Source organism: Copadichromis virginalis, linkage group LG5 (genome assembly GCF_057382275.1).
Source record: "Copadichromis virginalis isolate Kocher_CV1m ecotype Utaka linkage group LG5, C_Virginalis_male_GT1.1, whole genome shotgun sequence".
NCBI classification, from domain to species: domain Eukaryota; kingdom Metazoa; phylum Chordata; class Actinopteri; order Cichliformes; family Cichlidae; genus Copadichromis; species Copadichromis virginalis.
In genome coordinates, this window is record NC_140622.1 from 1,492,958 (window position 1) to 1,516,800 (window position 23,843).

At 41.4% G+C, this 23,843-nt stretch overlaps 1 protein-coding gene across 1 annotated transcript in view; it reads right to left on the reverse strand.

Annotated features, from left to right (window-relative positions):
• Positions 1-23,843, reverse strand: part of cntn2 (contactin 2) — a 76,901-nt gene that overhangs the window by 22,454 nt on the left and 30,604 nt on the right. Inside the window, exons 2-13 of the mRNA XM_085455519.1 lie at positions 21,183-21,257; positions 18,237-18,378; positions 13,090-13,262; positions 12,801-12,896; positions 12,245-12,457; positions 11,749-11,851; positions 11,361-11,542; positions 11,110-11,246; positions 8,703-8,832; positions 6,609-6,759; positions 3,323-3,450; positions 1,590-1,765 (exon numbers count right to left, since the gene is read on the reverse strand). Coding sequence (XP_085311645.1) covers positions 1,590-1,765; positions 3,323-3,450; positions 6,609-6,759; positions 8,703-8,832; positions 11,110-11,246; positions 11,361-11,542; positions 11,749-11,851; positions 12,245-12,457; positions 12,801-12,896; positions 13,090-13,262; positions 18,237-18,378; positions 21,183-21,249 — 1,698 coding nt within the window. The 5' untranslated portion in view covers positions 21,250-21,257. The remainder of the gene's footprint in view (positions 1-1,589; positions 1,766-3,322; positions 3,451-6,608; positions 6,760-8,702; positions 8,833-11,109; positions 11,247-11,360; positions 11,543-11,748; positions 11,852-12,244; positions 12,458-12,800; positions 12,897-13,089; positions 13,263-18,236; positions 18,379-21,182; positions 21,258-23,843) is intronic.

Sequence of the window (23,843 nt, forward strand, 5' to 3'; positions counted from 1 at the left end):
GGGATAACTGCATTTACTTGATGTGATATTCTTCTGCTTCACTGGGCGCTACATCTGGTGACACCCAGTTTGTGCTTCTGTGGATGTGTCAAGCTGATCCATATGCACTGGTTTACAGTACATCATCAATGTCCCCCCTTACTCACCGTCTGCATATGATTGATCGTGAAACTGACCTCCCAGCCCATTGTTCCTTCAGTGGGCTGGTTTCAGTCACTGTGCAAATGTCCTGTTTATAAGGTTGAAACCTGCAGTCAGCTGAGACTGAAGACGTCACCTGATGAGTGAAAACGCGACGCCCTGATGAACTGAATCAACCTTTGGAACATGGATGACTGAGCATGCATCAAGATGGAAAGCACATCACAGCAATTAAAATTCTGAAATGACCTCTTAACTATTACTGACTCTGGGAAATCTGCTGCTTTAGTACTTTTAGACCTCGGTTCTGCTTTTGATATCATATATTATGGTGTCCTTATCTCCTGGCTGTAGGACTTAGTGGGCATCAGAGGGACTGCACTGGAATGGTTTCAATCTGATTTTACTAATCACCTTTGGCTCTGCTTTTAAAGCTCTCCTCACTGAGGACAGGTAGCTAACAGGTGACCAGTTTGTCACACAACCATTCACACTCATGGGAAATTTAGACTCACCAATTACCTAACTACTAATGGCATGTCTTCAGACTGTGGGAAGAAGCTAGCTACCAAAAGGAGGACCTACACAAACACGGGAAGAACATGCAAACTCCAGGCAGATGACGGATTTGAACCTAGGACCTTCATTCTGCGAGGTAACAGTGCTACTCGCCATGGCACAGGGTTAGGGTTAGCCTAAAGCACCAATAAAAACTCAAAACTGAAATTTGTGCTGCTATTTTCTGTGCTGTCTAAGTTCAACTCAATTCAATTTTATGTATATAGTCACAACAACAGTTGCCTCAAGGTGCTTTGTATTGTAAGGTTGACCCTACAATAATACATACAGAGAAAACGCAACAATCAAATGACCCCCTATGAGCAGCACTTTGGCGACAGTGGGAAGGAAAAACTCCCAGAGGTTAATAACAGATATGATTCAGGGCAGAGAGGTCTGTTAACACACAGTGAGTGAAGAAGAAACACCCAGTGCATCATGGGAATCCCCGGCAGCCTACACCTATTGCAGCATAACTAAGGGAGGATTCAGGGTCACCTGGTCCAGCCCTAACTATATGCTTTAGCAAAAAGGAAAGTTTGAAACCTAATCTTGAAAGTAGAGATAGTGTCTTGAAACCTTGATGAAGCTAAAAGTTAAATATCACAGTCTCAAGAGTGAATGATAGAAGTTACCAAATCAGAATTTTCTGCAGGCTTTCAAACCTGCACTGGTACTAATATAGCACTCCATTTAAATACTCAGAGTTCTTTCTACTACAGGTCACATACATCCAGGCATACACACTCATGCTTCAGTATTTTGCCCAGGAATACTTTGACACAGAGACAGGAGGAGCTGGAGATCGATCGACCATCCTTCCGATTGGTAGGCAAGCTGCAGTATCTTCGCAAGAACCTTCTTTTCAGCACAAACATTATAGGACTCACCCCCTCCACCCGATGGTAAGGCCCAGCAGAGTTCTCCAGGTCCAAAAGGACACCATTGAGAGACCATGTGAAGGTAAGATCCATAGCTGCATCATGGGAGGCATGGCACTGGAGCGTCACATTCTCGCCCTGATTTATGTCGGCATTAGAAGGGGCCAGCGTGATCTTGGTGGCATCTGTGAGGGGGTAAATAGTTCTGATTAGCAAGACCTTGTCCAAATGTCTGAAGATACCAAAATAAAAAATAAACAAGTCTGACAGTTTGGAAAATGTATTCATAGATGTTCTTGTGTACCATTCAAATGCTTTCTTGTTTTCTTCAGTCAGCGGTGCAACATGTCCTGGCCTTACAGAGGGCGTTTTTTAAATCGACAAACAAACTCGTTTTTTCCAGGATAAATGAAGAACTTCTAAATAAATGAGACACCATTTCCTCTCCAGCTTATCTGGAGGGGTAATGTTGGGTTTGATTATTATTTGGGATTAATATAATTAAAAATCTTTTACTGATTGAATAATTATGTAGAAACCTGCAGAAATATCAGTGAAAATGTAAGAATGTGTGGGGCAGATGTAGACATGATAACTGGTACCAGCAGCTTCTCCCCACCAGATTGAACCGGTTAGATAGACAGATGCACGTTCACATGTAAAACTCTGCCAGGGGGTCACTCTCTTTTGGGAAGACTGAGTGTTTTACGCCTGTGGTTTTCTAAACAGACCAGTTCCATGTACATGATACTTTTTAATTATTCAATGCTTTAATAAATAGTAATCAAAAGAAGAAGTGTTTTACTGGTGATTCGTCAGGGTGGATAAACAAACATGTTAACAGCTATCTGCCTTAAGGTGTGCATTTAAGGTCACCAGGTCAAATAATTCTGATTGGAGGCTTTCTTTTTCGGAGGAGCCGCAGTAGTGAACACAAGACAATCAACCACTGTGGGACTAGAGCAGCGGTCCCCAACCCCCGGTTCTCGGACCGGTACCGGTCCGTGAGTCGTTTGGTACCGGGCCGCGGTACCGAGGCTCAGGTGTGAAATGTCTGGTTTTCAGGGTTTTTATCGGTTTTCAGCGTTATTTTGTTATCGTTTTTATCGTTAACTCGGTTTTCCTGGGTCTTTTCACGTGTGTTATGAATAAATCTTCTTTTTTTCGGTACCGGTACTAGTTTTATTTTGTTGTATTTATCTGCGACACCTTAAAGGCCGGTCCGTGAAAATATTGTCGGGCATAAACCGTCCGTAGCGCAAAAAAGGTTGGGGACCACTGGACTAGAGGACTCATATCCTTTCATTACAGGGACACTGGTGTTCCAGCAGTCTCCAGTTCACATACACTTTTTTGAATTGGTGGGTTGATCTGTGGCTCCTCCAGTCTCCATGCCAAAACTAAGTTTGATTAAGACAGTGAACCCTGAGTTCCTCCTTTTGCATTCATCAGAGTCTGAATGTTATATATTGTCTCGTTCATGCTTGATACAGTCGAAGGTTCAGGACCACTCAGTTCTATTAATTTACGAGAATGCGTTTTCAAACATAATTACATTTCAATGAAATAATTAATTCATGGACGTGTGTCAGAAGAGAACACAAGCAATCCAAAGTGCACAGTTAAGCTTATCTCGACTTTGAGATGATTATAGCGACTAGCAATAGGAACAAAGGCTTCAACTCACTGACATGTGGCATGAGGTTGTTTGTTACTTATGGCTGAGTTGTTGAGTTGTGTACCTCTCACAGACAGGTGTCCAGTGCTGTTGGCTTTGCCGAGGTAGTTTTCAGCAAAGCAGGTGTACTTTCCTTCATCTGCTCTGCTGATGTTATAAATCCACAAGATGCCATCTGGAGTTACTGCTATTCTGAGAAAAGACACAGTACAATATAACCCTTAATTTAATCTAAAACATTGTATGTGTTTGTACATGGAAAACTTAACTTATTCCAAGTTGTCTACGGAGCTTAGAAAGAAAGAAAGACAGCGACTGGACTTCTTAAAGGTTCGTGAAGACATTTCTTTCCTCGCCTAAGAGGTGTGTTCAGTGCTAAAACCAAATGTTTAAGAGTCCCAGGTATTTAAACTCTAGAGGGGTTGACCCTTTAGTCGATACTATTTATCATTTACCTCATCACATGAGCCAAGGTGTCATTTCCACCAGAGGTTTCAGGTGAAACCACTGTGAGCCCTTCTCCCACCATGTGACCTACTTAAGTCACCTAACGCAACAGTCAGTACGAGACTTATCAGTCTTTTAAGTGTTGTGGATGTTATACATGGTTATGCTGAGGATATGTCGGCCAGTTTCTACTGGAAATGCCTTTTGTTAGTGAGGAATTTGCATTTGCACTGTTACATTTTTATATTTTTACTGAAGAAAACAGCTGCTTGTTTCAGTGAAAATACATTGATGGTTTTTTTTGCACTAATAAAGTTGTGGAGTTGTAAAGTATTTTGTCTCACGTCAATTATGTTGTCAGTTATATCGTTATCGCAAATTTCCAAATATATATCGTGATAAATATTTTTGGCCATACTGCCCTGCCGTACGCTCAAATTAAACTTTTCTTTGCTCAAATTTATTTTCTCCCCAAAATGCAATGTTTGTATACAGGCACAAACATAACATTGGTTTATTTTGAGTGTTTTTCTTCTTCATGGGAGGCACATACATTGTTCCATATGCTGAAGTTGAATGCTTTTTGGCAAGTGCTGTTGTGCAATACATATAAACGTCAGAGAGCTGATATTTGACCTCACTGAGATGTTGAGTTCTAGTTTTGTACTCGCCAATGAGGAGTACATTCTTTGGGAATTAGAGTATAACATGCTAACATGCTCATTATGAACAATGATCATAATGCACGATGCGATGTGCTGCACAGTTAAGCATTATAGCGGAACGTGATTACTCGTTTTTTTTAAATGCCTTTGTTATTATATTTTGACATTGTCCATTAAATTGTTCTTAGTATTTCTTAGTTTCAGACTCAAATGTTTTTCCTCATTTAGTCAACTAAGAAATTGGTCACCAGGGACATCCAACCTGGTAATGACCCACGCCTTTTTTCACACCTTGGCTCATGTAATGAGGCACATGATTAAAACAGGTCAACAACACTCTTAAGGGACAACCCCCACTAGGGCTTCAATCCCTGGGACTGGTTTTAGATTTAAAGAAGCCTCTTGGATGAATCCAGTCGGTTTCTTTCCAAGCTCTAGGGTTTAAAGTTTGTCTGCTATTATTGTAGCCAAACAACTTTGAATTCACACCATTTGCAGATGAGTTTTTGAAAGAATGACAAACTTACATATATCATTAGGTGTATAAATGTACACCACTAAAGTGAATTTTAAATCAAACAATCAATATGTAATCTACCGTACTTTTTGGACCATAAGGCGCACCGGATTATAAGGTGGACTGTCAATGAACGGGTCTGTTTTCATACATAAGGTGCACCTGATTATGAGCATTAAGCAAACAAAACAGTCAGATAAATCAAACTTTACTCAGCTCATTCTTCTTGCTTCCTCCACTTCTGTACCATTGATTCATTAATGCTCACAGCGGCTCTATTCCCATGTTGTTGCAGTATATTAATGACTAACCTCGTATTGTGGATGGATTATCTCAGTTGTTCTGACTGAAGTTTGGTCCGTTTACAGCATCCTGCTATGCGATTGCATTTGTCTCTAACCATCAGGAACCTTCACGTTAACTTTTATAAGTGGAAAAGTGTTAGTGTTCGTCCTCCAGCTTCACTGTTTATGTTATGCTAACATAGCTGTGTCGCTAGCGATCACGTAGCACATCATTATATACCAGCTAGCCCAACTTCAGTAACCCTACAAACGTCACTGCTGTTTAGTTTCCTGTCTTCATTTATGTTGGAAGTGATAGCAGAGCTGTACGTTTGAATTATTTCAGAAAAATCTCAGTCAGAACATGTTTAGGTGGAAGCTAGCGAGCTAACTTCCTGCTAACGTCTAACTCTGTTATATTTAATAAATTCTGTTTTCATGGATGCCTGCATGTTAAACTTAATAGTTACACCTGGTAAAGCAGCAACACTGATGATTTTATTACAGATGGAAGAATTTAGACTGTTTTTACCTCTCAGTGTTCGTTTGACTTTAGGACCTCAAGAAGAAGGAGTTTAGGACTTGAAGCAGGCAGAGTCTGGGACCCAGATCACTCCGCGAGGCTCCTGACTACAGTAGCTGTAATGCTCCAACAATCCATCAAGCGGTGCGGCTTCGAAGCTTAGCAAAGTCATACTAAAACATTTTTGACAGATTTTTGAGCGCCGTGTAGCACATAAAATCAGTTTGAGGTCAGTAAGCACAACCAGAATTCATACATAAGGTGCGCTGTCGATCTTTGAGAAAATTAAAGGATTTTATATATATATATAATCCTTATATTGCAGAAAATACGGTAAGTGCACACTTTAAATTTAAATTCAAGGTATTTAACAAAGGTACTATATTAATTGTTATTACAGCCAATTTTGTATATTGTCTACCATCTCCAAAAACTTAAAATTAACAAAACTGTCTCTGTCTATATATTGTTTTTTAAGTATAGGTTATATATACTTGGCTACTCTGACTGGTATGATAGACTCCTTTACTTGCAACAACATCTCTCTGGACCTCGTGTTGAAAGTTCCATTAAAAATAATAATATACAAATCAATGAGTTCAGTGCTTGGAACAACAGATATTTTATCTGTGTCATTTATCATAGAATAGCATGGGAACAGGCCTCAGCTAGCTGTGAGACTGCTTTCAGTTGTTCTTGTACTATTCATGGAATAGAAGCTTACAAAAATGAAAGACCAAGCAGCCAATGTTCTTTTGCAGCCATCTGTGTGCATCACACTTTGGCCTGAGATGCTACATGAGGGTGCACAAAACAATCAGTGCTAGGATCGACTTTACTGACCATGGTAGTTGACCATACATGCTGTTTACACTGTAGTATGAACTGTAACACTGGCTTAGCTAGGGAAATACCTGCTGCTGTTGGTGAGCAACTCTGTTCCACGACTCCAGAACAGACTGGGCTTCGGGGCAGCTCGAGGGCGACAATCAATCATCACCTGTCCCCCTCTAGCTGCTGGAATAAGCTTCCTTACTGGATTCAACCGGAAGTCTGGAGCCTGAACTGAAAGGAAGAGACACACAAGGATAGGGGAACAAAAGAGAGTGGTGCATTGCTGTCAATTGTATCTCCTGTTTGTTTTAATCCAACGAAAAATTAATACGTTTTTTTACACGTAATGGCATGCTTTTATTATGTTGTCTTTAGGAATTATCAATACACCTTTTTACAGGTAAAAGTAGAATAGATTGAAGTAACAAGAGTCCTATTTATGGGCCAGTAACTAAAGAAACAGGTATCTGTGTCTATCACATAGACATAAGTGAGAATGCTGAGACAGTGACAGTCAGTGAGAAGGACTCTCGCTGGGGTCAACCCACAAAAAGTTACTGGACCAGACAATATACCTGGACGTGTGCTCAGAGCCTGTGCCAACCAGCGGACATTTTCAACATCTCCCTGAGCCAAGCTGTTGTGCCACAGTGCTTTAAAAACACCACCATCAGACCAAACTGGACCCACTACAGCTCACATACCACACAAACCGATCAATGGATCTCAGGTTGGACATACAAGATCCATCACACTGAGCACAGGAACTGTGTTCGACCCCTCCAGAGGATTGTGTGGAGCACATCGTTGGCAGCTCTCTACCCAGCCTACTGGACATTTATACCTCATGCTGCATTCATAAAGCCACTACCATCATGGCTGACCCGCATCACCACCCCCTCCAACTTTTTACTTCTCCCCCATCCAGAAGACGACTCTGCAGCATCAGGAGCAGGTTGGCGAGATTGTGCAATAGCTTTTCCCCCAAGCAGTCCAGCTCCATGCTGCCCCCCTCCACACTGGACTCTCTTCTCCACACACACTTCTTTGGACTACATAACACTTTCCTCTCACTGTCCTCTGTGCATCTTCCTTTTGTTTTGCATATTATAATTTGTATTTTTATTGTGTTGTGGTTTGCAGTGTTTTGTGTTGTTTCACTTTCAATTAGTTTAAAAGGAAAAGGCTGAAAATTTAAGTAGTTAAAAGTTGAAATGTAAATAGTTGGTCTTTGTATTTTATAATTTGTTTATTGCATTTTATGTGGAGTAAATAAATAAAAGTATACTTACGGTGGCCCCTACAGACAAAGCCCGTACAAACTCCGAAGCATGTGAAACCTCCAAAACGCAACAGAAGTGCTCCAGGATGCTAGGGGGCAGTGTGGAGCTTTTGTTACCGAATGGCTACACAAGCCAGGAAGTGACAACAACCGATTTGGTGTGTGGTAGTAACAGGTGAGTGCTTGTGTATAAATACACAAACAATACACATATGCTTTCAATTGTGTAATAATAATAATAATGGATTGGATTTATATAGCGCTTTTCAAGGCACCCAAAGCGCTTTACAATGCCACTATTCATTCACTCTCACATTCACACACTGGTGGAGGCAGCTACGGTTGTAGCCACAGCTGCTCTGGGGCAGACTGACAGAAGCCAGGCTGCCATATCGCGCCATTGGCCCCTCTGGCTGTAATTTAAGTGATCTTGGTAGCTCTGTTTTGGAAGTTCAGTTAACTCTAGAAATGTGTTTTGGAGTTTGTACGTGTTTTGTCTCTAGGGGCCACCGTATATATTTATATATAAACATATATAAATAAAACCACTTTTTTTTTACATTAGTAATTACTTTTGTCCATAATTTTATATTGTTGTTGATAATAAATTAATTAAAGCAACAAAACAACCTGAAGAGCCGGCTGGGAGCCAAAAGCTGGAATTCCCATCACTAATTCTTACTCTATTTCTATTCAAGTACAATACTGTTGTACTTATTCGTAGTTTATCTTGTTTCTGTATAGTTGTACGTATGTATTTGAATTTCTTTCATTGTACAGTCTGCACCTTTGATATAGGAGGACGATATTTCACCCGACTGTATACTTGAGTGTATATTGTTGGGTTGACAATAAAAACTACTTGGCTCGAGAATGAAAAGTCTCTATCTACCTTGGACCCTGAGCTCAGCAGTCGAGTAGATGGTGCCATGCTTGTTTTCAGCCACACACTGGTACATGCCAGAATCCTCCAGAGCAAGGTTGATGATTCTAAGATGAACTCCATTCACCTCCACACGATCCTTGAGGTCCGAAGAAGGTAAAGAAGAGATAAAGTTACAGAAAGCACAAACCGATCTGTGACATGTGTAACAAAGCATGCTGTACAGTACTGCATTATTCAGCTCACTGTTTGCAGAAATAACTAAAGTGACAATTAAACTATTAAAGGACAAAAGCCATATTCATACACGCAGGTGTTCTTAGGTCGAATCATTAACTGAAGCACAGCTTTCCTTATTTGTCTGATTATGCTTTGGCTCCTTTTTTCACTGCTTTTAAGAGGCAGTATCCATGGTTGGGATCAAGACGAAGTCCCTAATAAATAAGGAACTTATGAAAGTTATGCCACAATGTGCTCATAGCCCTCTCCATAAACCCCATGCCCCATTTTAAGGAGTTTTCAGATTTACAATATCTCTAAGGTCTTGGAACTTCAGAATACTATTCCAGAAGGTTAATGAAGCCATTTCTGAACAACTGCAGATTTTGAGGTCAGTTCTAGAAATTGGACATAAATACAAGTTATTCTGATTTGCTGTTGTACTCAGAATCAGAATTCTTTATTAATCCCTAAGGAAATAATGTGGGTTACAGTTGCTCCTGTACAGTAACAAAAACAGACAACAAACTATTTAACAATACAATATGTTACAGATTTACAAATTTAAGAAATAGCACAATATATACAAATCACTCAATAATAAATATCAATGATTGACAGAGGTGGTTATAGATAAATATCAAGAAAGTTGAGAGCAACATTAGCGAGTAAGAGAAGAGCATGTGCAAAAAGGTGTAACTATTACAGTGTTTAAAGCCTATTAGATGGAGGAGTGGTGCAGCGATATCCTATGTCGTTCAGTGGTGCATCATGGGTAATCTCAGTCCCCCACTGAGTGTGCTCCTGTGACTGGCCAGCACGTCATGGAGTGGGTGGGAGGTGTTGTCCAGTATTGTCTTTATCTTGGACAACATCCGCCTCTCAGACACCACCCTAAGAGAGTCCAGCTCCGTCCCCACTACGTTACTGACATTACCCTATTGTAGGGTACTGTAGGTGAGGTAACTGTTGTTGTGATGATGTGCTATATAAATAAAAACTAAAAATTTAAATTGATCTGATTGAAAATCCAACCTGTCACCCACCCATGAGAGGAAATTTGTTAGGATGTAAGACCTACCATAGAACCAAGTCCGCCAGAGCTTACTTTATATTTTTACATGCTGTGGAGCCATTTTTGGGAGCATTTCAAGTTTCTATACATCAATACAACTGTTATAGCCCAGATTTTAATAATATGTATGCATTAAGTGCATAGTAACTACATTAATTACAAAAAAGTGCAATAAACTACAAAAGAATTGAAAATCGTTTTTGGTTTTTTTACATATATTTCTACTTGGAGAAATTTAAGAGGCTTATCCCTCAAAACTTTAAATACAAAAAAGTTGCAAAAATAGTTTCCCACCACAGGAAATTTATTTTGAGTGTCTTCATAGTTTTATTTTGGAGATACAGCAATTTCTATATACTGCAGGAAAAACAAAAAAAACAATCCTATGATGCTAATTTGCAAAGAAAACAGCATCAAAATAAACTATTTCCAGCAGTGCAATTCGAGTTCTAAGCATCCCAGCAACTATTCAGAAAAGCATAAAGTCAACCATGACTTATAAAAACACCAGTATAGGCTTTTAAGGCCTACAAGTAAAAAACTATATTTTTCACGAATGTGACGTCACTTCCGGTTTCGGGCAGGAAATGGCGGACATGTGACAGTTCGCGCTGAAGTCTGTTTCACTGTGGGAAGTGTTACGAACAGCTGATCGGATCGGCAAAGCGTGTTTCTGGAATATTATGTTTTTGTTCCTGCAAGGCTTTTTATGCAATTTTTGCAAAGCTATATGTGGAAGGAAACCGTGACCGAGGACAAGCTGATGGCATCAGATGTAAGTACAACTCCTCCGGTTTCATATGCAAAACAAATTATTGCGCTAGCTCATGCGGTTCCGGTTCTACAGGGATTTAAAAATAGTTACGCAAAACAGAGCGTGCCGCTCTGACCGGCTTTAAAGGGTTAAGGAACAACACAGAAAGCACCAAGGGTTGAGGCTGCCACCAGCTGGAACTACTGGAATGCCCACAGTACCATCATGATGGGCTGAGAGGTTGTCATCAAAGAAATATCTCTCTGCTTCAAAATCGAGTCCAAAGGATAACTGTACCCACATGGTCATGTCAAATGCCTTCTTCAGAAGTTTTATGGTCAGGTGTGTGTGTGTGTGTGTTGTGTTACCTGTGTACTAAGTGGCTGTCCATTGCGTAGCCAGCGTACAGAGGGTCGAGGTTTTCCAGCAGCCACACAACTCCACTGAAGATCTGAGCTAATCTCCACTTCTGAGTCGGTCATCACCTGCAACCACTCTGGTTGAGCTGGACGAGAAGAAAGTCAAGAAAAAACAAATACACATGAGCTATAAAATGAACACGAGTGCATTAAAATGAAATGACACATGCTTTGCTGCACAATGAAGAACCTGTAGTCACCTTGGACATTAATGCGTCCCTGGTACGTGTCCCTTCCTTCTGAGTTGTAGGCTTCACACTCATAAATGCCCTCATCGTCAAAGGAGAGTTCAGGAAGGGTCAGGGTGGGACCCTCCACAGTGGGGCCTGCCTTGGATGGCATTAGACCATCCACCTTCCTCCACCGCACCTTTGGAACTGGACTTTAAGATGAAAAGCAAAGCGAGAGTTGAGAGATGGAAGTAAGAGGTCAATAAAATGCAGTGCAGCGATCAGAGAGTGATAATTAGGTTTGAGGTATGAGGATGTAAAAATGGCTGGACATGTATTACTACAGCTGAACCGCATCACTCTATAATATAAGACACATCAGAAGCATCACACAGCAATTTCTGCGATGGACACTTACTTTCCATAAGCAAAGCACTCTAACTGGGTGGTGTGTCCAGCCAGGGCATAGGTATCTGCCAGGAAGCGCACTTTAATGGTTGGAGCTGACTTCCTGGGATTGGCTGGAATGAAAAAGCAAATCTTCTTAGATTAGATTATCACTTAATTCTGTGCCATAACCTCTTTTTAGTGTAAAAATCCAAATCCTTTCAGTCTAAATGAGATCCTTAGTGGAAGGCTTGGGCCAGTATTCCATGGGCTGACCAGCAGGGTTACTGATGAGAAGGAGAAAGTCAGCAGCTGTCTCTGAGTCGACTTTGCTTCAGCCTTTAGTAAACTGATAACAGGCAAGCTAATGCCACAACTTAAAACTGGACGTTGCACTGGGCTATCAGTGAACAACAACACCCTGTTATCCTATGTTTTTAGAATCATTGATGCTCAACTACAGACAGCGGAACAACTATACGTGAGGATGCTAAGAGACGAGTGATGCAGCTGTAGGTCTTTCATACCATCAGGGACTACCGTGAGCTGGTTGGCCTTGCTGAATGTGCTCTTCGTGCTAACTTCCATGTTGATCGTTGTGAAGCAGAAGTAGTTTGCTGTGTCATTAGGTTCAGCTTTGGCCAGGTACAGATTCCCCGTGACCTGTGACACAAACCAGCGCCCATCATCCTTCCTGATGAAGTTGGGAAACTCGTTGAGAAACCAGCGGTAAGACAGCGCTAGAGAAGAAAAGAATCGCCGTCAGTCACTTTAGTCGTTTCATTCTGTCAGCGCTTAGATTTCACTGTAAAAAGTCACAATCATGACAGTCACAATGTATCAGTGAGAGATTTCATTTCATATTTACTGTCATATTCTGCCCCTCTGACCTGTTAATCACCTTCTGGCCCTGGGCACTAGTGGTGAAGTGGCTAGCTGCAGCACGACTCTTTTTTTCTTAGTCAAGGAAAATGATGCAAAAGAAAAAACTAATGTTCCAGCCACACACAGGACTATTCTGTGGCTCTCTGACAATATATATAATAAATTATCATTTTCAAGAACAATGAAACAGAGAGGTACCTGGGTAATGTGGAGGAGGTTGGCAGGCCAAGAACGTTCCTTGACCTTCAGTTATTGTTTGAGGACTTCTGCCATCTGGAGGGAAGTCATGGAGGTCTGGAACAAGCAAATGCAGACAAATAAGTAATAAATGCTGAAAAAAACAGAGAAAAGTCCTAAAACCAGCGAGCTCTGATCCAGAAGCAGACAAAGAATGTAAACTCGTGTTTTTGTCTGGTGCCTTTTCTGCCATGTTTTTAAAGCCGGCAGCTCAAACAAGTAAAATGACTGAAAGGTCTTTATTACTTACAACCAAACTTGAGGTTGGCTGCTCTGCTAATGATGGTGCCACAGCGGTTGATAGCTAGACACTGGTAAGAGCCTGTATCCCGGATGGGGTCGGGGCTGCTTATCACCAGGGTACCAGCCACCAGGGAGTATCGGTCCAAATTCAATGGAACCGCAGTCCCATTCACAAGCCACCTGCATGATAAATGGAAATAATCATTTGATTCAGGCTTTTTTTTATCCTGCAGTATAAAAAAATAATTCAAATTTTATGGTAGTTTCATTTTAATGGAGTGAAAAAGAAACATTTGACTTTAAAGATCCAAACTGATTTGGATGTCACTGAGTTAAAAAATTCCAGCTCTCACAGATTAGCTGTGTGCCCTTGGAGCAGTCACAGATATGGCTGGGCAGGTTTAGCTAACAACTGAGTTTGTTCAGCCTGAGATGCTGCAACTCTGGCTTCCTGTTGCAGATAAAAAGTTCACTTCAACTTTGAGTCAGTCACTGGGGTCTGTGATACTAACATACTCACGGCCAGCTTTTCTCAAACAAACCCCAAGTTTCTCTCTAACTCCTCCCATCCTGCTGACTGACTCTCCGATCCATGTCCTCACTCATAAAGGAGTGGACACATTTCCAGAAGGACTTGACCTTAGCAGCTAAAGAAGGGCAGGAGACTGATGCTGTCCAGTGGAGCGAGTGATTTATTCACCATTTTGTGACCAAACAATATTTACAAAACTTAATAAGAAACTCAACTCCATAGTTAACTCAGTTCAAATAAACATAACTGAACTTAATTCAATGGAAATGAAGGTGAAAATGTAAACAGCTACACTGACCTGGTTCTTTTCTGCTTAAATGGTCCACTTAAACAATCTCACCCTGGACTACTCCATTAGATAGGTAAGACAAACATTTCTGGACTCAGACACAATACGTATTACAACAAATCAATTTCTCTATAAACACAGTCTAAAATCAGTTTTATTAAATTACAAAGGTTCTCCTGCTTCTTCACCTGGTGTCTTCCTGTGACCTCAGATTAACCAGGAAGCTATAAATACAGTAAAACTACATTTCCTGCTTTTGTTCCTGGCACACTGGTAGGTAAGGTGAGTTCAAACTAAACCAATTAACAGTTGAAATGAAAAAAAAAAAACATGTTAACTTAACAAACCTGTCAGAATCGATTTAAACCAAGATTTTACATGATATAATCTGTAAAAGTGGAAAACATAACCAAACTCGGCCAAATGAAGCTTTCTGAAGTATTGAAGCACGTTTTCATTACTCGAAGCTTTTCAACACAGTCCTCTCTGGTTGACATCTGGTGGCCAAAGATATGAAGAGCAGCTTGAATCCACAAAATAAAACCAACTGCTTCATTATGACTGCTCACGCTGCAGAGTGGAGTTCTGTTTGACACTGGGCCACCGCTGTGCTGCTTTGAACATGTTTTTGTTTGTTTATTTATTTAATAAATTATTGTGATCAATAAAGTTCCCTTGTTCAAACATGCACCATGATGTGGTCTTTCTTTACTTCTGACTTCTTGATGTTGGCAAATACAATAAGTGAAAAATACATATAATAATGTACAACACATTATTGAGTATGCTTCTGCTGTGAGGTCCTGCCTCCATGCACTAATCGCTGGACAGCTGGACAGGTATGTTTATAAATAATATTATATTAGGCCAATTTTCTTACACATATTTTTGACCTGGGGGTAGATTGATTGTGAACTGGAAAGAGATCATGCATATGTACTTGCAAATTAAAGACATGATCCATTTAAGGAAACCCTTTTAAATTTTTATTTAAAAAGAGAATTTGTTCCTTCGTGCGATGGCTGAGATGATTTCTCCTTTGAAGAAAATCCTCTCACACAGAAACTGTAGAGATGCAGGTGTACGGTCTTCCTGGGTCCCACAGACTATCAGCCAGAAAACATTTTGAGATTATTTTTAAAATAAAATATATTTTATTACATTAAATAAAAAGAGTCAAATGGATGTGTTTCTAAAGTTATTTAATGATATTTATATTATGAAAAGCAGATTTTTGACATGTTAAGTTTTTCACGTTTTCAGAAAAAATAAACACGCACTAAACAAAAACAAACAACAAGAACACAAAGCTGGAAAACCCAACCAAAACTGACCAAAATCAACTCTAAATACTCCCACGCGACAGAACCTCCTCGCTTCCTCGCTGGCTCCAAATCTCTCAATACAATAATCAGTGGTTTGCTGTCTCTCACCATCAAAACACTCCATGAATCCCGCGAATGATTCACTTCCCTATAAACCACCGAAGCAGTTAGGTTCTAAATGAAGCTTCGGACGTCACTGATCACGTGACTCTGGCCAAACAAATCAAGTCTCCACACAGTGCTTCTTTTTGACACACACAGCGTCAGCTTCAAGCGGGCCACCACTAATGTTTGATATTACAGAATACATATGAGATATGGCTAAATCAAAACAAGAATGTTAACTAAGAATATAGACAAGTGGTGTTCTCACCCACTTGGTTTACATTAGTTGGCTATTCTGTGATTTTCCAGTCGCTCAGTTATCAATATAAAAGGACAGAAACACAACAATGTGTCTAACGACTGGATCTTGGAGAAAATGTAAATATTAGAGTCAGAATGAGGACTTAACACCTGAAAACATATTAAAAGTATTAAAACTAATAACTGAAATTCAGAGTCTGAGTCTGGCCTCAGCGGGCTGATCCACCCAAAGATATCATAGGTTCTGTAAGAGATCGGCTACTGTGTCCAAGTCTATTTGCACGGTAGGATGAATCCAATGAGGAACACATTTCAAATCACAGATTCAGCATGATCAGTCAATGCTGACACCTGTGTAACCCATATTTAAGTATGGCTTGGATAAAATGTACCAAAACATAAAAAAAGACTATCAATCTTAGCAGTCACACTCGGTTTATAGTGAATGAGCCACAGGTTCAGCAGTGAAAGAGTTAAGAGTTCTGAAGTAAACGTGGGTTGCTCTTAGCCAATGAGCTGCTGCAACGTGGTGCAGTGCCCCGCACGCCATCTATGACTGAGAGAGCGCAGGTTTGTCCTCCTCTCTCACGAATACCCCATGAGCACGCTAGCGAGGAAAAAGAGACGGAGATTAACTGAAATGAGGTACGGGGAAAAGTGATATAAACGGAAGAGTTAGCACTTGCTGCTTATGAAAAATTGTTTTATTGCATGTGTATTGGTAAGACGAGTAACTAGTTTGGTTCCTTTTACATTGTTAGGTCGGGGAAGGTCGAGAATTAGACAACGCCATTTCATCGTTCCTGCGCCATCTCGCGCTCCTGCGCCATTCTTTTTTGAGATCGGTGAGCATTTTAATTGTTTATTGTTTATCTGCACTTTTCATGAGTTCATTGTAAGCAAAATTTTCTAGTATTTATTAGGAAATTGTTTACAATGTTTTGCGAAAAACTTTATTTTACTTATTGAAAAAAAAAGCTTTTGAAACTGTTGCACAGATTGTGTGTTTATTTTCAATTTGTAACATGGGTAACGTTACAAATAGTACATCTTAAGTGATAGCAAGTTGTGATCTGTGATTATATGGGAACTTAATGTCCTATGACACTGTCGTGGACAGGTCAGATTTTTTCCTTTGTGTCCTTCCTATCGATGCATTGCAACGGATGTAATCGATGGCGAGCCAACCCCGTTGACGGACCAATTGACTTTGTTCTGTGCTGCACAGCAGAGTGTGGTAGGCCAGCTGCAACAAAAAAACTCACCACGCCACTTTGATATTACTGTTCCCTTTCTTCACACAAACCCCCTGGACTTATGGACGGTTTATTTTAAGGACTTTTTACGGACTCTATACATCCCATGAACAGGAAGAGAAGTGGGTGTGGGCCGTTGGATCTATTTTTCCAACTCAATGGTTGTTGCAATCAGCTAACAAAGTCTGTGAAGTTGCAGATGAACGTTGCTATTTGGATTTTGGTAATTGAGATTGTGGTTTATCTTGAACTTGAACCCTGATTATACACTTAGAAGGGTGCACCCAGGTAAGGTTTTTTTTAAGTGATTACTGTGATTGTACCACAGGGTCACTGAAGGAAAATACTGGTACCAAAAAGGGATACTTTCATTTGAAAAGTATGTTTGTTATTAATTTTCATTCTTTTATTTTCTGAATGAGTAAAAATACACAAGCCAGCGGTTTTCTAAACTCACAGTTGCCTGAGTCTCATTCAGTTTGCCTCTCCTGTACGTAGCCGAACCTACTGGTCCAAAGCAGTGAGCTCTTTTGCATCAAATGTGGGTGAAGTACAGTTCAGTCCAAACTGAAGGCCTATAAAAAAGTGTCTCATTACCAATGCACCCGATAAACAGCTTGTGATGGGTAAAACCAATGAGCTCTCACAAGGTCTTTGCAACCTAATTGTTGCAAAACATACTGATGGCAGTGGTTAGTCCACAAGTGGAAAGAACATCATTTTGACATAAACTGGCCATGACCAGGTGCCCCCTGCAAAGAGAAGAGTGAAAAGAATTTTTACAAGGGTTGTCCCAGAGCCAAAGACAACCTGTGGAGAGCTCCAGGAATCAGCAGGTACAACGGTTTCAAAGAAAACAATAAGTAATGCACTTAAGTGCCATATGCACACTCACCACTCCAGACAACATTGCTGAAAGAAAAAGCATGTTGAAGTGTGTTTAAAGTTTGCTGAACAACATTTAGACAAGCCTGTGAAATGTTGGTTGACTAGAGTCTGGTTAGATGAGACCAAAACTTCAAGATCAAGTTTTTGAATGCAATAATATGAACCATGTTTGGAGGTCACAAGGCACTGCATGGACATCTGTGGCTTGATTTCTTTACACGTGTGGACTGGATGTGTTGTTACTGATATCTGATGAGAATTTCATATCAAAAGCACTTTTAGAAATATATTTACTTAGAAAATTGGTGACGTGTTCAGTACTTATTTTCCCCACTGTACAAATTCACCAGGGGATCAAAAGATTATTCGCCCCATTCTAAACCAAAATAAGACAGCAATTTAATATAGGAATCAAAGTAAGTACCCTAAAACAAACTTAGAAGACCAACTCATTTTATAAAATGTGGGCTCCACAGGGAATGAGTGTGTAAGACTCACCTATAAGCAGCAGCTGGATTTGCTCTGGCCTGACAGCTCAGGGTCACTTTGCCTTCAGTCAGGCCTTCAGGGTAAATTAAACTGCTCGGCTGTTCTTCAAACACTGGCCCGCTGTCATGACCTGCCACACACACATCTCCACCTGGAACCAAAATAACAATGATAACATTATAAAAACACCCAGCACGCCCCTGCGGGCAGTTTACCCTTCAAGCTCGGGTCCTCTACCAGAGGCCTGGGAGCTTGAGGGTCCTGCGCAGTATCTTAGCTGTTCCCAGGACTGCGCTCTTCTGGACAGAGATCTCCGATGTCATTCCCGGGATCTGCTGGAGCCACTCGCCTAGCTTGGGAGTCACCGCACCTAGTGCTCGATTACCACGGGGACCACCATTACCTTCACCCTCCACATCCTCTCGAGCTCTTCTCTGAGCCCTTGGTATTTCTCCAGCTTCTCGTGTTTCTTCTTCCTGATATTGCTGTCATTCGGAACCGCTACATCGATCACTACGGCCGTCTTCTTCTGTTTGTCTACCACCACTATGTCCGGTTGGTTAGCCACCACCATTTTGTCCGTCTGTGTCTGGAAGTCCCACAGGATCTTAGCTCGGTCATTCTCCACCACCCTTGGGGGCATCTCCCATTTTGACCTCGGGACTTCCAGGTTATACTCGGCACAGATGTTCCTGTACACTATGCAGGAACATTGGTTATGGCGTTCCATGTATGCCTTGCCTGCTAGCATCTTGCACCCTGCTGTTATGTGCTGGATTGTCTCTGGGGCATCTTTACACAGCCTGCACCTGGGGTCTTGCCTGGTGTGATAGACCCCAGCCTCTATGGATCTTGTGCTCAGAGCTTGTTCTTGTGCTGCCATGATTAGTACCACAGGGTATATATACCTACAACCACGATTACCGACACTAACAAGCTGATCTACAATACGGTCAGTGATCAGTGAGATGCTTGGCTACAAGTTGAACAGCCACAATGGGCAGTACCCTCCATGGAGAAGGAGGCTAGAGGGCAAGCTCAAAGTAGCATGGAGGGAGGTTAGCCAACTAACGGAGTTGCAGAAAGGTGCGACAAAGAAGGTGCATAAGAAATACAGCAAGCTGTCCATACCTGAGGCCTTGGAAACTGCCAAGCAAAGACTCACAGCCTTGGCCAGCCGCTTGAGGAGGTACACCAGAGAGATAGAAGGCAGGAGAATAAACCAGCTGTTCTCCATGGAACCAGCCAAGGTGTACTCTCAGTGGCAGGGGAACAATATGAGAACAGCACAACCAAGGCTGGAGGCAGAACAATACTGGAAGAGCATATGGGAGAAGGCCACAACCCATAACGGCAATGCTAAGTGGCTAGTGGACCTGAGGGCAGACCACAGCGACCTCCCTGAACAGGGTCCAGTAACCATCACAGTGGCAGATATCCCAGAAAGGGTCTCCAGTGTGAAGAGTTGGACAGCACCAGGCCCTGATATGGTTCACGCCTGCTGGCTAAAGAAGCTGACTGCACTCCACGAGCGTCTGGCAGCACAAATGAACCAGCTGCTAGTTAACGAGAGACACCCGGAATGGCTAACGGTCCTGATCCTCAAGGACCCCAAGAAGGGACCGGTCCCCTCCAACTACCGACCAATAACCTGCCTCAGTACTACATGGAAGCTCCTATCAGGTATCATATCGGCTAAGATGAACAGGCACATGGCTCAATACATGAGTGGGACACAGAAAGGAATTGGCAAGAATACCAGAGGCGCAAAACACCAGCTACTGGTAGACAGAACAATCAGCCGAGACTGCAAGACCAGACTGACCAACCTGTGCACTGCCTGGATTGATTACAAGAAGGCCTATGACTCAATGCCCCACAGCTGGATACTGGAATGCCTAGAACTATATAAGATCAACAGGAACCTGAGAGCCTTCATCAGGAACTCAATGGGGATGTGGCGGACAACACTGGAGGCCAACCTCAAGCCCATAGCACAAGTCACCATCAAGTGCGGGATCTACCAAGGAGATGCTCTGTCCCCACTGCTGTTCTGCATAGGCCTGAACCCCCTCAGTGAGATAATTGACAAGACAGGCTACGGATACCGACTACGGACCGGAGCAGTTGTCAGCCAGCTCCTGTACATGGATGACATCAAGCTGTATGCCAAGAGTGAACAAGACATCGATTCCAAACGAGGAGATAGAAGCCACTGACATCAAGACAAGAAAGCTCCTTACCATGCATGGAGGGTTTCACCCCAAGTCCAGCACCCTGAGGCTGTACGCTAAGTGGAAGGAAGGAGGCCGGGGACTGGTGAGTGTCAGCACCACAGTCCAGGATGAGACAACGAACATCCAAGAATACATCACGAAGATGGCCCCAACTGAAAGCGTGCTCAGTGAATACCTCAGGCAGCAGAAACCCAAGAAAGAGGAGGGAGACGAGGAACCATCATGGAAGGACAGGCCCCTGCACGGTATGTACCACCGGCAGATAGAGGAGGTGGCTGATATCCAGAAATCCTACCAGTGGCTGGACAAAGCTGGACTGAAAGACAGCACAGAGGCACTAATCATGGCAGCACAGGAACAAACACTAAGCACAAGATCCATTGAGGCTGGGGTCTATCACACCAGGCAAGACCCCAGGCTGTGTAAAGATGCCCCAGAGACAATCCAGCACAGCTAAGATACTGCGCAGGACCCTCAAGCTCCCAAACCTCTGGTAGAGGACCCGAGCTTGAAGGAATGACCATCCGCAGGGGCAAGTGGGGAATTTTTAAATTTTTTTAATATATATATTTCTGTGCTCACAAATGATAAAATCTCTAATAAAATATTATTTTTTGTGTGTGTATTTAATTAGGAAATAGTAAGTGGAACCCCCCAAAAGACGTTTCTGTTACCGAGACTAGATAAAATATTTATAATCTTGAAAAGTGGAACTTACCAACAGCAGTCATCAGGGCCACTGAGCTGAGGGTCAGGAGACAGACCAAGAGCCACATTTGGACCATAAACAGATCTGAAGCAGAAGGAAAACCATTCAGACAGGACATGTAGGTATGCAATTTATGCTAAAAAGATAACAAGACTGCTTTAACGAAAGCACCAACAGGAAATTCCATCCAGAGACAGAAAACCATTCAGGTCTCTTTACGGTCACAAATTAGCCTCACAAGTTCACCTTTGGACTGTCAAAGGATGTCTTAATATCTTGAGGACGGTGCAGGCACACAGAGAAATTGAAAACTCTACAGATAAAAGACATAAAATAATACCTGTGGTTGCCAATTCTACCTGTTAGCCTACCAGTAGATGCACCAATGGCATCCATTTCAAAATCCTAGGTGCACAAGGTAAAACTTGAAGTCTGATCTTAAGGATCAAACATAGATCAGATGAAACTAGACCGTACACTCCATTCATATAAGCCAAGCACACTGAAAGACCAACATTGTTTTCATGGCCGTGGATGGGGACCTGTAGTGTTGGATTATTTTTCAGGAGCTGGGTTTGAACCCTTAGTTCCAGTGAAGGGAACTCTTAACGCTTTAGCATACTAATACATTTTGTACAATGTTATGCTCCCAACTTTGTGGGAACAGTTTGGGGATAGCCCTTTCTTCTTCCAACATAACTGTGCATCATTGCACAAAGCAAGGTCCATAAAGACACAGATGTGTGAGTTTGGTGTTAAAGAACCCTGACCTGACCACAACCTGATAGTGAAACTTTGGCCTCCTTGTCCAACATTAGTGTCTAACCACACAAACGCAGTTGTGAAAAAATCAGAAATTCCCATAAATATACTCCAAACATTGTGTAAGGCCTTTCTAGAAGGTTTGAAGATGTCATAGCTGCAAAGGGTGGGCCAACATCACATTAAAGCCTATGGAATGGAAATGGGACATTACTTGAGTTAATATTGTATGGTCTTAACCTCACAATACAAAGCAGCTTGACACAACTGTTGTTGTGGGCTGGTGATATATGAACACAACTGAATTGAATACACGTGTGAAGGCAGATGAGAAAATGCTGCTTCTTCTAACCAGGTAGCGTTGTTTAACTTGGTTTGGCAAAGAACAGAAACTTCAGTCTCCCAGGTAACAGCCCTGTGTTTGATCCCTTCATCCAACACTAAAACAACATTCACTTCAATAAGGAGAACTCATTAGGAGGACTTGACTGATAGTCACTTGATATATTTTTGGTTGATATTTGAATAATCTTCAGTTTTCTGGGTCAGGGAAGGAGATTCTCGTTCAAGTTATTACAGTACATGGCCGATTCCATTGATCGAACTGTTAAGGACTTTGGATTAAAGTTGCCCTTTTGAAAAAATATGTGGGGATTCTTTTGCAGCTCAAATTTCTGTGAGTTTAACTGTGTTTTGTCCTCAGATCATGTCTTATGCATGTGTATCCCATATGGAAAAGAAATAGTAAAAACTTCTATGATTTACTCATGAAAGTGGCCACTTTCTCATTACTTTCATATATTGTTTTAGTAAGTATCCAAAACATACAAGTTTCATTTATATAATTTTTCAAGGGATCTTATATCTGTTTTCACTCTTGTATGCTTTTCATACAAGTTTCACACAAGACAGATAAAAGCTTTATAAGATTTATATATATATCTTTTCCATATGGGATGGATTTGTCCTGAGGTTGACCTTTACAAGAGCCCACACTATGAAATTACTGTCTACGTCTCTGCTCTGTGTGTATCCCTTTGCTTTGGGAGTGGCACATCACAACCAGAACAAAAAGGTAATTTTTTTATTAATTTCTTTTGATATTTTAGACTAAAACAACCCAAGGGTCTAAATGAAAGCTGCTTTCAGTGAGTATCAAGAGACTTGTCTTCAGCTTCTAACAAGCAGCTGATTTCACAATTACAGATCAAGATCTTTCTTAGATTGTTAGGAGATTATCTCGTTATGGTGTCCATTAAACCTTTCCATTTTCTGGACAATCTGGCATAGTGTGTTTTTTTCTTAGTTTTATCAGTGAGGAAGAAACAAGTGCTGCAACTGCACATCAGAGTGATGAACTGTTGCTCCCAATCAATGTGGTTAAGGCAACACATGATGTGATGTCAAATTCAGCTGGCGACACAAGCAATGCGGTGAGCTTAATGGAACTGTTACAAGACCAAACAATTTGAAGTCCATCGTTCTATAGTAAGCATGATTATTCGTCAGTGTCAAAAATTCAAGACAGCTTCCCATCAGCAGTCCCAGGAGTGGATGTCCCAGCAAATGTATACCACGGTCATGCTGTGCATTGCTCAGAAACACTACAAAATCCAAACAACACATCTTAGCCAACTAAGACTCTACAGTTGCCATGTTAAATTTTAAACTTTGTCCGAATAAATACTAACCTCACAATACAATACTTTGTCCGAATACTAAACAAGTATAGCTTGTTTGGAAAGGTTTGCAGGAGGGAGCAGCTTATCTCCAAAAGTAAAATGGCAGCATGGCATAGGTTTGAAAAGTTGCATCTGAACAAACCACTATACTGGCACAATGTCCTTGGAACAGATGGCAATGGTGCAGAGTGCCATGTTTAGTCCCACCTTTCTGGTGGGAAGGAGC